We start from the raw sequence: 12779 nt of genomic DNA on the forward strand, positions 1-12779 counted from the left end.
TATTTTTAAATCTTTTTATGTTGAATATATATTTTTAATCGCATAAAAAATACATTTCATGTTGAGTGGTTCGTCCAACATAAAATGTGACACGTGTTAGGTTTATGGTAAATTTCAAATTGTATTATGTCAAGTACTGTCACTCCGAGTGACATAGAATGCACTAGCAATGCTGATTAAAGGCTTAATCAACGTAATAAGTGTTTGTATTAGGTTCCTAAAAGCGCCCAATCATTTGTGTTTCCTTATATTCTTCTCAAATCTTCCTTTCGTTATTTTTTCACAATAATTACATATACAATAATATTGTTGTTTGATTAATGTAAAGAATGATGGTGCTTCCATCCTAGATTAGTTTTGTTATTTAACCTTTTGAAAAACCTTGTTCAATTGCCATAATGGCCTTTGTTCTGATGGAAAGGTAAAATAATAGTCAAAGTTTAAGATATATATCTATATCTATATCTCTATATATATATATAAAGTGGATAGCAAATGATAGTAAAAAAAAGTGGTAGCGCCCAACCCGCACTCTTTTCAGATTGGACTTGGGTCGGGTCACACGACTGGATGACCCAACAACTTCATTCCTTCCCCTGAAAAAAATAGCAAAAGATTTGCCATAAAGATATTTCATATTTGCTGTGTACCTAAAACAAATTTGGAAATTGTCATATAATTGATGTTGCTGCATATCACCTGTGGGACAACCTCTACATGCTGTAAATCCTCTCACCATGATGCACTGTAAATAATATATATATATATATATATATATATATATATATAAAATTGTATTAAAAAAAAAAAAAAAAGACAAAGAGATGCAAAAAAGCGTTGCGGAACTTCGCAGATCTTGGATGTTAAAAGTTTGCACTTTCCCATTCCTCCTACAAATAGCATTTTCCATTTGGTTGTTAGCTGTAAATAAATGTGACATTACAACTCCCTTGTATGCGTAGTAGCATCATTAATTTAAGAACTAGATAAAACACCTCCATTGTTGGTCTTTCATGCCTTTTCTGTTTAATAATATTATGAACTGAGACGTGACATAATAACCAGCTCGTGTGACACATTAAACATGAAACATGTATCTAATTGATCATGTCACGTACTAAGAACCAGAATAGATATTTCTCCTTGGAGTCCAAGCAAGCCAAAAATAAAGGAAAAGGGCCTCACACCTATCGCTCCTTCCCTAACGTTACGTCTCTTAGACTCTAAGTTTGAATCTCAACTCTCAAACACAACTACACGACCCTCCAACTCACAGTTTGGTACACACTCACAACCACGACCTTGATGTTCATCTTTCACTCTCAACCCATCATTTCTTATAAAAACATCTCCTTTTCCACTCTTCCCACCCACTCCGTAACTTTGCCTTGCCATGGCCACCAACTCCATGGCTGGCTTGATCACCGGTGCTCATTCTCATCTCTCACGTGACTCTGATGAGGTATAGTATCTTCACCTTCTTCTCATTTCATGTTGCACAACATTATGTGTCACATGTTGACATGTTCCATCTTTGCAGCATCAGGTTCCTACCCGTCAAGGTTCATCAAAAACATGTCGAGTTTGTGGTGATGAGATTGGATATAAGGAAAATGGGGAGCGGTTCGTGGCTTGTCATGTCTGTGGATTTCCTGTTTGTCGACCATGTTATGACTATGAGAGGAGTGAAGGGAACCAGTGCTGTCCTCAATGCAACACACGCTATAAACGTCACAAAGGTTATATAGCTTCTTAGCTCTCTATGTTTTGTGTTATAGTTTAATGTATTAGGAAAAAACTTAGATGTAGTTTCTTACATAAATGCATCACAGTGAATCATTAGGACTTGGTCTAGTAGTAAAAATTGAGATACTAGATTCAAACTTTAATGTAGTTTTTCAATCTTTCCTATTGGTCAAAAAAAGAAATGCATGTTAGTACTTATAATATCTGACACTTTGATGGTGGCTTCTGGGCAGGTTGTCCTAGAGTGGTTGGGGATGAGGATGAGAACTCTGATGCAGATGATTTTGATGATGAGTTTCAGATTAAGAATCATCGTGAAGATCTAGATCGGCAATATGATGTTAATCATGTGGTAATTTCTCTTGCAAAAATAAGTGGAAATGGAACTTGAAAATCTTTTATGTATTTCCACCAAATGGGGTTTGGCTAAAACTAATGAGACAATTAGTATTGTGGCTGTGCCAACTAATTGAATGTGAATGATCGAAAGACTATGGACTGTTGTGATTTTTACAGGAAAATGGGGACTACACTAAAGAGAAGTTGCATCCCAATGGTCAAGCTTTCTCTTCAGCTGGGAGTGGTAAGAAACTAGTCAATTTTTTGAAAGATCATAGTATAAGCAAATTGAAAATTATCAACAAGGATGTTTTTTTTTTTTTTTTTTTTTTATATTCTATACTATTTGTTTATATATTGGTCTATTGTTGTTTAGTTGCTGGCAAGGATTTTGAAGGGGACAAAGATTTTTATAGCAACGAAGAATGGCAAGAAAGAGTAGAGAAGTGGAAAGTGAGGCAAGAAAAGAGAGGTCTTCTAAACAAAGAAGACGGAAAAGAAGACCAAGGTGAAGATGATGATTACCTGTGAGTCATCTCTTCTATTGCTCTTCTAAACTAAATATTTTAACTAGAACTAATCTTGTTTTGTCATGTGACAGTTTGGCAGAAGCTAGACAACCATTGTGGCGCAAGGTTCCAATATCTTCAAGCTTAATCAATCCATATCGCATAGTAATTGTGATGAGGCTGGTGATCCTTTGTTTCTTCTTCCGTTTTCGGATCTTAACTCCAGCATACGATGCATTTGCCTTGTGGCTTATCTCAGTGATATGTGAGATATGGTTTGCACTGTCATGGATTCTTGATCAGTTCCCAAAGTGGTTCCCCATCACACGTGAGACCTACTTGGAGCGTTTGTCCTTAAGGTTTGAGCGTGAAGGGGAGCCAAACCAACTTGCTCCAGTTGATGTGTTTGTGAGTACTGTTGACCCTTTGAAGGAACCTCCCATCATAACAGCAAACACTGTCCTTTCAATCCTTTCTGTTGACTATCCTGTTGACAAGGTCAGCTGCTATGTCTCAGATGATGGTGCTTCTATGCTTCTCTTTGATTCTTTGGCAGAAACTGCTGAGTTTGCAAGAAGATGGGTTCCCTTTTGCAAGAAGTATAACATTGAGCCAAGGGCTCCTGAGTTTTACTTCTCTCAGAAAATTGATTACTTGAAGGATAAGGTCCAACCAACTTTTGTCAAGGAAAGAAGGGCCATGAAGGTGAGCATATACTTAAAGATAGGACAAGTTGTTTTGTTTTTCTAGTCTCAATGTGCATTAGAGGCTTGTGGTAATACTTTTATGGTTTCTCCATTTCAGAGAGAGTATGAAGAGTTTAAGGTGAAAATTAATTCTTTGGTGGCAAAGGCTCAAAAGAAACCAGAGGAGGGGTGGGTGATGCAAGATGGAACTCCTTGGCCTGGGAACAACACTCGTGATCATCCAGGAATGATTCAGGTCTGTCTATTGCATCCTCTTTCTCTTTTTGTACTTTTCATTATCTTGTCATTAAGAAAAATAACAAAACAAAAACACCTTGCATTTATGCAATGTGAGTAGCCTTTGAATTCCCCTTGCATTTTATGCAATGTGAATGTATTGCCTATTGATTTTAAGATGAAATTAAATATTAATAATATATAAACTACAATTTCTTATTGAAAATTCAAGTTAGTGAAAATAAAATGAAGAAATTAATAAGAGGACGAACTAGTATCAACTAATAGGCCTCATGAGTTATGGTCTTATGGACTTGCCTTTGCAGGTGTATTTAGGAAGTGCTGGTGCACTTGACGTGGAAGGCAAGGAACTACCGCGACTTGTGTATATTTCACGTGAAAAACGTCCTGGCTATCCCCACCACAAGAAAGCTGGTGCCATGAATGCTTTGGTAAGCAAAAAAACCTGAAACTGTATTGTATAGTTACTGTAGGACCAAGATATTAGAAACCTTGTTTCCAACTCTTTTCTTGTTGTCTATCATCAAAAGGTTCGAGTTTCTGCTGTGCTTACAAATGCACCATTCATGTTGAATCTGGATTGTGATCACTACATCAATAATAGTAAGGCAGTAAGAGAGGCTATGTGCTTCTTAATGGACCCCAACCTTGGGAAGAAGCTGTGTTATGTCCAATTTCCCCAAAGATTTGATGGTATTGATCGCCACGATAGATATGCTAATCGCAACACTGTGTTCTTTGATGTAAGTACCATTATTCTAAACACCAACTCCACAAATATGTGCATGTTTTATACACTAACTGATCTTGAACCTTTTGTCTTCAATGTTGCTTTGATCATAGATCAATATGAAAGGACTTGATGGGATTCAAGGTCCAGTATATGTTGGTACTGGAACTGTGTTCAATAGACAGGCATTATATGGCTATGATCCACCAGTGTCTGAGAAAAGGCCAAAGATGACATGTGACTGCTGGCCATCATGGTGTTGCTTTTGCTGTGGTGGTTCAAGGAAGTCCAAGTCTAAAAAGAAATCAGGAAAAGGTCTCTTCAGTGTTTTCTCCAAGAACAAGAAGAAGAAAATGATGGGAAAAGACTATGTTAGAAAAGGGTCAGGGTCCATGTTTGATCTTGAGGAGATTGAAGAGGGGCTTGAAGGGTATGATGAGCTTGAGAAATCATCTCTCATGTCCCAGAAAAGCTTCGAGAAGCGATTCGGGCAGTCACCGGTTTTCATTGCATCTACATTGGTGGAAAATGGAGGACTTCCTGAAGGCACAAACAGCCAATCATTGGTTAAGGAGGCCATTCATGTTATAAGCTGTGGCTATGAAGAGAAGACCGAATGGGGCAAAGAGGTAAAGCCATTATCTCAAAACAATGATACATTAGAATTTTCTTGATGCTTTGCACATCAAATATGCTAATACGTTTTATTACAATTACTGATTACACATTCACTTGCAACATAAAAGAAGGAACATAGAGTTCCATGATTAATTAATATATCTCTATCAATCCCTTTTGACAAATTTGTTTTGATTACAAATACAGATTGGATGGATTTATGGGTCAGTGACAGAAGATATTTTGACTGGATTTAAGATGCACTGCAGAGGATGGAAATCAGTGTATTGCATGCCAAAGAGAGCAGCATTCAAAGGATCTGCTCCTATAAATCTATCAGATAGGTTGCACCAAGTTCTAAGGTGGGCTCTTGGTTCTGTTGAGATTTTCCTTAGTCGACACTGCCCCTTGTGGTATGGCTATGGAGGAAAACTGAAGTACCTAGAAAGATTGGCTTACACTAACACCATTGTTTATCCATTCACTTCCATCCCTCTGCTTGCATACTGCACAATTCCTGCCGTGTGTCTCTTAACTGGAAAATTCATCATCCCCACAGTAAGTGCCAGACAACTGTAAATTTCTTGTGATTACTAATGTAGTTAGATACACATATTCTGAATGAGTTTTGTTGTGTGCAGCTTACCAACCTTGCTAGCGTTTGGTTTATGGCTCTATTTATCTCCATCATTTTAACTAGTGTGCTTGAGCTCCGATGGAGTGGAGTGACCATAGAAGACTTGTGGCGCAACGAGCAGTTTTGGGTGATTGGAGGCGTTTCTGCTCACCTTTTTGCTGTGTTTCAAGGGCTCCTCAAAGTTCTTGGTGGAGTAGATACCAACTTCACTGTCACAGCAAAAGCAGCAGAAGACACTGAATTTGGAGAGTTGTATCTCTTCAAGTGGACCACTCTTCTCATTCCACCAACCACTCTCATAATCTTGAACATTGTTGGAGTTGTGGCTGGAGTCTCTGGTGCCATCAACAATGGATATGGCTCATGGGGACCTTTGTTTGGGAAGTTGTTTTTTGCCTTCTGGGTCATTGTTCACTTATACCCTTTCCTCAAAGGTCTCATGGGAAAGCAAAACAGGACTCCTACCATTGTAATCCTTTGGTCAATCCTTCTAGCATCCATTTTCTCTTTGATTTGGGTCAGGATTGATCCCTTCTTGCCCAAGCAAACTGGTCCAGTGCTCAAACAATGTGGAGTAGAATGCTAAGTTTCTATGGAGAATGGAGAGGCATGTGAATGTCCCAACTTCATTTGATGAGTAATGGCACTTGTATGCATGCTTTTTGTTGTTACTACTATTGGGTGAATTGCCTTAATGAGAAGATTTATTTGGGTAGATAGTTTTAAAGAAGAAAATTGGGTCAAATTGTAATGTGTTCCTTTCATGATGAACAACCATATATCATAGCTGTTGTCATTGTTTGAGAAAACATTATGAGTTTTGGGGCTATTAGATGAATTTTCATCTATTGTTAATTGATTCTTGAAAATTAGAGTCAGTTTTTTTTGCCAACTTGATATCAATTTGCGGCAGTTGGTCAAATGCTAACTCCTAGCTATCATTTCACATTACTAATGTCTTCTAACTTAATGTTTTTGACCCAACATAGTTCGCTGAGCAAAGCTGTCTCGTTGAGAAAATTATAGCAACAGGGAAGGAAATTCTCTTATGCTTTGTTTGGAAGAAGAATTTTACAAATTTAAGGAATTTTAAATTCTTGGCATTTGAATTACTTTGATTTCAATTTCTATCATTCTTAAAATATTTTGTTTGGATGAGTCAATTCAAATTTCTTAAATTTTAAATTGTTAGGTTGAATATGATAATTTGATTCCATCATAGTAAAATTGATTTTAAAAATATATTTATATGTTGATATTTTTAAATTAAATTTTATAAAAATAAATATTAATCCATTTTTAAATATTTAATAATTTTAAAATTTAATATTAGATAATATTTAATAATTTTAAAAATTAATATAAGATAATATTTAATAATTTTAAAAATATTTTTAAATATCTAATAATTAAAAGAATGAAGAGATAAGATAAAATATATAGGTGAAATAAGAAAAACAAATATGAGGAATTTCAAATTTTCCCATTTTTTGGAGAATTTAAAATTCTACTATTTTAAGAAATTTTACAAATGCTTGGATTTCAAATTCTTTGTAAATTTCTCATCCAAACAAAGCATTTCACCTCAAAGAATTTGAAATTCTTCAAATAAATAAATTACCCTATATAAATTCCTCGTCCAAACACACCATCAAGGAACATCTTTAGCTGAGCGACCCTCAAAAGAAGTTCCAGGCAAAGACCAAAATTCCCCGAGCCAAATTTGGCTCAACGAATCCAAAACTCACTTTCCTACAGAGGTAACAATTCGCTAAACGAATTTAAAGTGACCATCTCAACATATAATGCAAAGATATCAACAACTTCATTTACAACTTCAAAATCATCTCTATCCTCTGATCGTCCATGAAACTCAAAATACAACAAGAATCAAATTTACTCCTTAGACAGGACCCAAAACCCCAACATGAGTAAGTCTTCCAAAATCACAACATAAGCCTTCCATTTGGCTTAAGATCAATTCATACAACTCATTGAAATATCAATCAACAACAAAACAAGCTTCTTTTACCTCAATTAGCTTCATAGAAGCTAAAATCAGAGGAAGAAGAAACTTTCCCCCAAAACCCTCAAGAATCAAGCTTCACACCTCAGATTCGAGCTCTACAGATCGTCTATCAGCTATCAAGGCTTCACATCTCTAATTTAGGGGAGGGATTTAAGCTCTTGGAGGAACCAAATGAAGATAATATCTTGATTATGATGGTTTATTTTGTATTTATACTTTTATTAGAAGAGTATGTTAATTTTATTTATGAAAAAGAAATTGTGATACAAATCCTATTTTTTTTTTTAAAAAAAGGTAAAGTAATAAAAAAAATTAAATTTAAATATTTAAAATATAAATAAAAGATTTTTATTAAAATTAATTTATTCTTTTAAAAATATTTAGCATATTTTTAAATCTTTTCTTTGACTCAATATTTTAATCACATAATTTGAATTTTAAAATAGTCTTTTCTCTTGTTTCTTTTCTTTTTATCTTGTTTGCGACTTTTGTTACAATTTTATTTGAGTGATATCATATTAGCGTTTGAGTTGAACTTCACTTTTGAAGATAGTTTTTTTTTTTTTTTTATATCATTTTCACTCTTCTTCTAATCATCAAACTTCTTGAAGATATGCATCTTTATACTATTTACTCTTTTTTTTTTTTTTTATGTTAATAGAGTTACTAAAATTCATTGATAATTTATGGAACAATATAAAAAGGAATATGTCTATAGTCTATAAAATCATCCTGAAATTCAGTCGCTCTTGCAAGCTTGTGAAATTGTACTATTTACTTATATCTTAATGTATAACTAGATGTTTACGCGTTGTAAGAGTTTAAAAAATGTATATATTATATTTTAAGAAAATTAAAATTATGCTAAATTATTATATTTAATAAATGTAAAATATAGTTGAAATAGCAAATACAGATAATAATTTTATGAAGGATGCATATATTTATCACAAATTAGAAGATATTAAGACATTGAATTTTTTTATTGTAATTTTACTTTTTCAAGTTTGTTGTATTATTAACATGTTTTTTTTAGACAAATTAAAACAACTAATTTTTCATATTCTAATTCAATTATCATTAAATTATAAGAAGTATTAAAAGATAATTGAAATTAAAGATATAGATGATGAAAAAACCATTTGATGTGACAATTAGGGATGGCAACGGGGCGGGGCGGGTACGGGTTTTATGATACCTGTCCCGTCCCCGCAAGTAAAACTCATCCCCATCCCCGTCCCCATACCCGTCGGGTATGGATTTTCATCCCCATCCCCATCCCCGTCGGGTATCGGGTATACCCGTACCCGTACCCGTACCCGTCAATTTTTTTATTTTTTATTTTTTTTTTTAAAATAATATTTTTAAATTATTTTTTTTATTATATTATAATTATAATTAGGTTATTTTTTTATCTCACATTGTAATAAATAATCATACATAAAAAAATATTAAATTTTTTTAATATAATTAAATTAAAAGTGAATATTAAATTAAAAATGAGAACGGGGACGAGTACGGGTACGGGTACGGGTACGGGGCGGGTAAGTACATACCCGTACCCGTACCCGTACCCGATTCAATATATCGGGTTTTACCCGTACCCGGTCAAACCGGGTATTCCCCGTCAAAGTCGGGACGGGTTCGGGTATTACCCACGGGTACGGGTATATTTGCCATCCCTAGTGACAATCATTATCACTTTGGCACCAGAAAAATTATTAGATTTTTTTTTTATATATAACAACAATAATAAAAATCAACATAAATTTTCATCCATGTATTTTAAAATAATATTTATGAAAATTAGTATAGTAATTTCTTCATTCAATATCACATAAGATTATGTTATTATCAGTCATTTGAAACCTTATACAATATTAGTTAGAAATATTCTTATAAAAGTTAAGTGAATGTTTTTTAACAAAGTGAATATATATTTTTTTACAATAAAATAGATAAATATTACTTATTAGCGTTTAATTGGAACTTCTCTTTTGAAGATAGGTTTTTATCATTTTCATCCTCCTCCCACTCATCAAACTTCTTGAAGACATGCATTTTTATACTATTTACTCTTTTTTATGTTAATAGAATTATTGAAATTCATTAATGGTCTGTTGAAGAATATAAAAAGAAATATGTCTATAGTCTATAAAACCATCTTGAAACCAGTCGCCCTTGCAAGCTTGTAAAATTGTACTATTTACTTATATCTTAATTTATAACTAGATGTCCATAAGTTGTACAAGTTAAAAAAATGTATATATTGCATTTTAAGAAAATTAAAATTATGCTAAATTGTTATATTTAATAAATGTAAGATATAATTGAAATAACAAATACAAATAATAATTTTACGAGGGATGTATATATTTATCACAAATTAGAAAAAGATATTAAGATATTGAATTTTTTTTATTGTGATTTTAGTTTTTCAAGTTTATTGTATTATTAACATGATTTTTTAGAAAAATTAAAACAATTAAATTTTCATACTCTAATTCAATTATTATTAAATTATAAGAAGTATTAAAAAAAATTGAAATTAAGGATATAAAATGATGAACAAACTATTTGATGTGATAACCATTGTCACGTTGACAATTATAGATATAAATGATGAACAAACTATTTGATATGACAACCATTGTCATCTTGACGGTAGGAAAATTATTAGATTTTTTTATATATAACAACAACAATAAAAATCAACATAAGTTTTCATCCATTTATTTTAAAATAATATTTTATGAAAATTAGTATAATAATTTCTTCATTTGATATCACATTAAATTATGTTATAATCAGTCATTTGAAATCTTATACAATATTAGTTAGAAATATTTAGGGATGACAAAAATACCTGCATTCGCGGATATCTACGGGTAAAATCCACTACGGATAATAAAGTGAATATATATTTGAAATCAGTCATTTGATAAAGTGAATATATATTTTTTTTACAATAACAAAAAGATAAATATTACTTACTGACATTCTCCAAAATGTTAATAATTGTGCAATTTCTTTTTTAAAATAATTTATAAATAATTCAATTAAAAAAATAATTACATAATAATTATTATAGTATAATATTTATTAAATTTATTTAATATAAAACTCAATTTTATATTATTGTGTGTAAACCCGTGAAATTTGATTATCATTTTCAAAGTAACCTGTAAAAATAAAATAAATAGAAAAAGTTGAACAAAAGAATTATAATACAAAATGTTATTGAGAATCAAACTTACTTTTAATTATTTTTCTAAAATATTCGATGAACAAAATTTTCTTAAAAAGTAACTTTTATATTTATAGATTTTTTATTTTAGCATAATAAAATTTTTGAACTATTAAATAAAAAGTTACTAATACTTTTAATTATAAATAATTATTTGATAAATAAGATTATTTATAATAATTATTAATTGTTAATTATCAATAATTATATATTATTTTCATTTTTATAATTAATAATAATTAATTGTTATTTTTTATAAATCATATTTTAATTTAATTTAGTCTCTTAATTTATGATTAATTAATGTAATTAATAATATATATAATTACTGATAAAAGCATCAGTTTCTCTATTCTATATTAATTGTAGTAATTTTATAGTATTTTAATTTATAATTATTAGATTTTGACACAAAAATACATTTTGTTGCTTATAATTAATAATAATTACATAATATTTATTATCTTTTATTATTTTATAACAGATATTTTAATCAAATGTCTCTTAATTATCAATTAATGTAATTATTAATATATATAATTACTAATTAAATGTAATTTAAAATTATTAGTTATCTAATACAAAGTGTAATGATATTATATAATTTATCACACTTATTATAGATTAATAATAATAATAATAATAATAAAATGATAATATTATAGAAGGAAAGAGATAATTAAGTTGTTTATTTACTTATGAAATTATATATATATATATATATATATATATATATATATAGATATATTGAGTTCTTGATGAAATTGTCACATATGAAATTGAGCACAATTTTGTAAAGAAATAGTCCGCTTGTTTCTCGAGAAGAGATGAGAAACATGCTCAATATCATTTGATTGAATAATTGACCCAACTCCTTATTGTTTGAAGAAACTCTCCACTTTCATTTGTATTTTTTCACGAAAAGCAAACATGAGATAATAAATTCAGTCTTTTACTAAGATTTTGAATAGTTGTCCCGAATTCAAGTTGATTATGTTTCGCCTCTTTCTCGGAGAAAGACAATCCAAAAATTTCAATCATAATCCTTACAGATCGAATCATCCATATCCATATAATAGAAGAAAAATAAAAAATAAAAAATAACAAATGAGAAATTCAAAAAAATATATTAAGTGATTTGATATAAAAGGACAACCAATATAATATTATAGAAAGTGTTATATATTATTTTTATTTTTAATTTCCAGTAAAAATAAAAGCAAATAAATTATATTGGTAATGAACATGCAAGTGACAATTCAACACTAACAAATTCGTTTTCCATAATTTTCTTGCAAAATTAATGATTGTATATTAAAAAATAATTTAAAATTCATGATTAATACATCAAATCCAGAAAGAAAGAAAAAAAATTAATGCACTTACTTTTATATCTTCTTTTTCACAATTTTGACATCTCTATTACACGTCGAAACAAAACACACATTGAAACAAAATATCAAAAATTCAATTTCATTATAATTCAATAACAAATCTCATATTAGTGTGAAAATTTGATAATAGTGAAAATAAAGGAAGAAAAAGTAATGTTTTCTATTTCTAACAAAGATTGACATGTGAGATGAAAATTAAATAGAGTGAAAGGTGAATTGAATAGAGCGTGAAGATGTATTATATAGAGGATAAAAGAGAATGGAATAGAAGATAAAGATTGAGAGAAATTGACACTATAAAATGAATTATCAAATCCCAAATTATGTGAAATCAAAATTGAGAAAAAAGATAAATAAAAATAGTACCTTTACCCATGATGATGATGGCTATAATGGGATGAAAATTAGACAATAGAGAAGTGAATTGAGAAAAAAGATTGAAAAAAATAGTACCCTTTTTATAATAATGATTGTAGTGAAATAAAATTAGACAATAGATGAGTGAGAGTTATGTGTAATCAAAATTGAGAAGAAGAAAAAAAGATGAAGAAAATAATTGTACCTTTCTGATGATGATGGTTGTAAT

General features: G+C 30.5%; 1 protein-coding gene across 1 annotated transcript; it reads left to right on the plus strand.

Moving 5' to 3' along the window:
- Nucleotides 1-1305: 1305 nt before the first annotated feature.
- Nucleotides 1306-6378, plus strand: LOC109817460 (cellulose synthase A catalytic subunit 4 [UDP-forming]). Its single transcript, XM_083062581.1, has 12 exons — nucleotides 1306-1462; nucleotides 1541-1739; nucleotides 1980-2098; nucleotides 2263-2329; nucleotides 2462-2612; nucleotides 2687-3299; nucleotides 3399-3536; nucleotides 3844-3969; nucleotides 4069-4281; nucleotides 4382-4897; nucleotides 5094-5444; nucleotides 5528-6378. The coding sequence occupies exons 1-12, from the start codon at nucleotides 1394-1396 to the stop codon at nucleotides 6107-6109; spliced, it is 3144 nt and encodes a 1047-aa protein (XP_082918707.1). The 5' UTR covers nucleotides 1306-1393; the 3' UTR covers nucleotides 6110-6378.
- Nucleotides 6379-12779: the final 6401 nt, after the last annotated feature.

Source organism: Cajanus cajan, chromosome 1, assembly GCF_000230855.2.
Source record: "Cajanus cajan strain Asha chromosome 1, NIPB_CcT2T_4, whole genome shotgun sequence".
Taxonomy (NCBI): Eukaryota; Viridiplantae; Streptophyta; class Magnoliopsida; order Fabales; family Fabaceae; genus Cajanus; species Cajanus cajan.

What these genes read in the sequence shown, in the direction of transcription:
- LOC109817460 (XM_083062581.1), top strand. Translation starts at nt 1,394, where the DNA reads ATGGCCACCAACTCCATGGCTGGCTTGATCACCGGTGCTCATTCTCAT. An exon ending in ACGCTATAAACGTCACAAAG is followed by an intron (nt 1,740 to 1,979) that starts GTTATATAGCTT and finishes GCTTCTGGGCAG; the next exon opens with GTTGTCCTAGAGTGGTTGGG. An exon ending in ATCATCCAGGAATGATTCAG is followed by an intron (nt 3,537 to 3,843) that starts GTCTGTCTATTG and finishes TTGCCTTTGCAG; the next exon opens with GTGTATTTAGGAAGTGCTGG.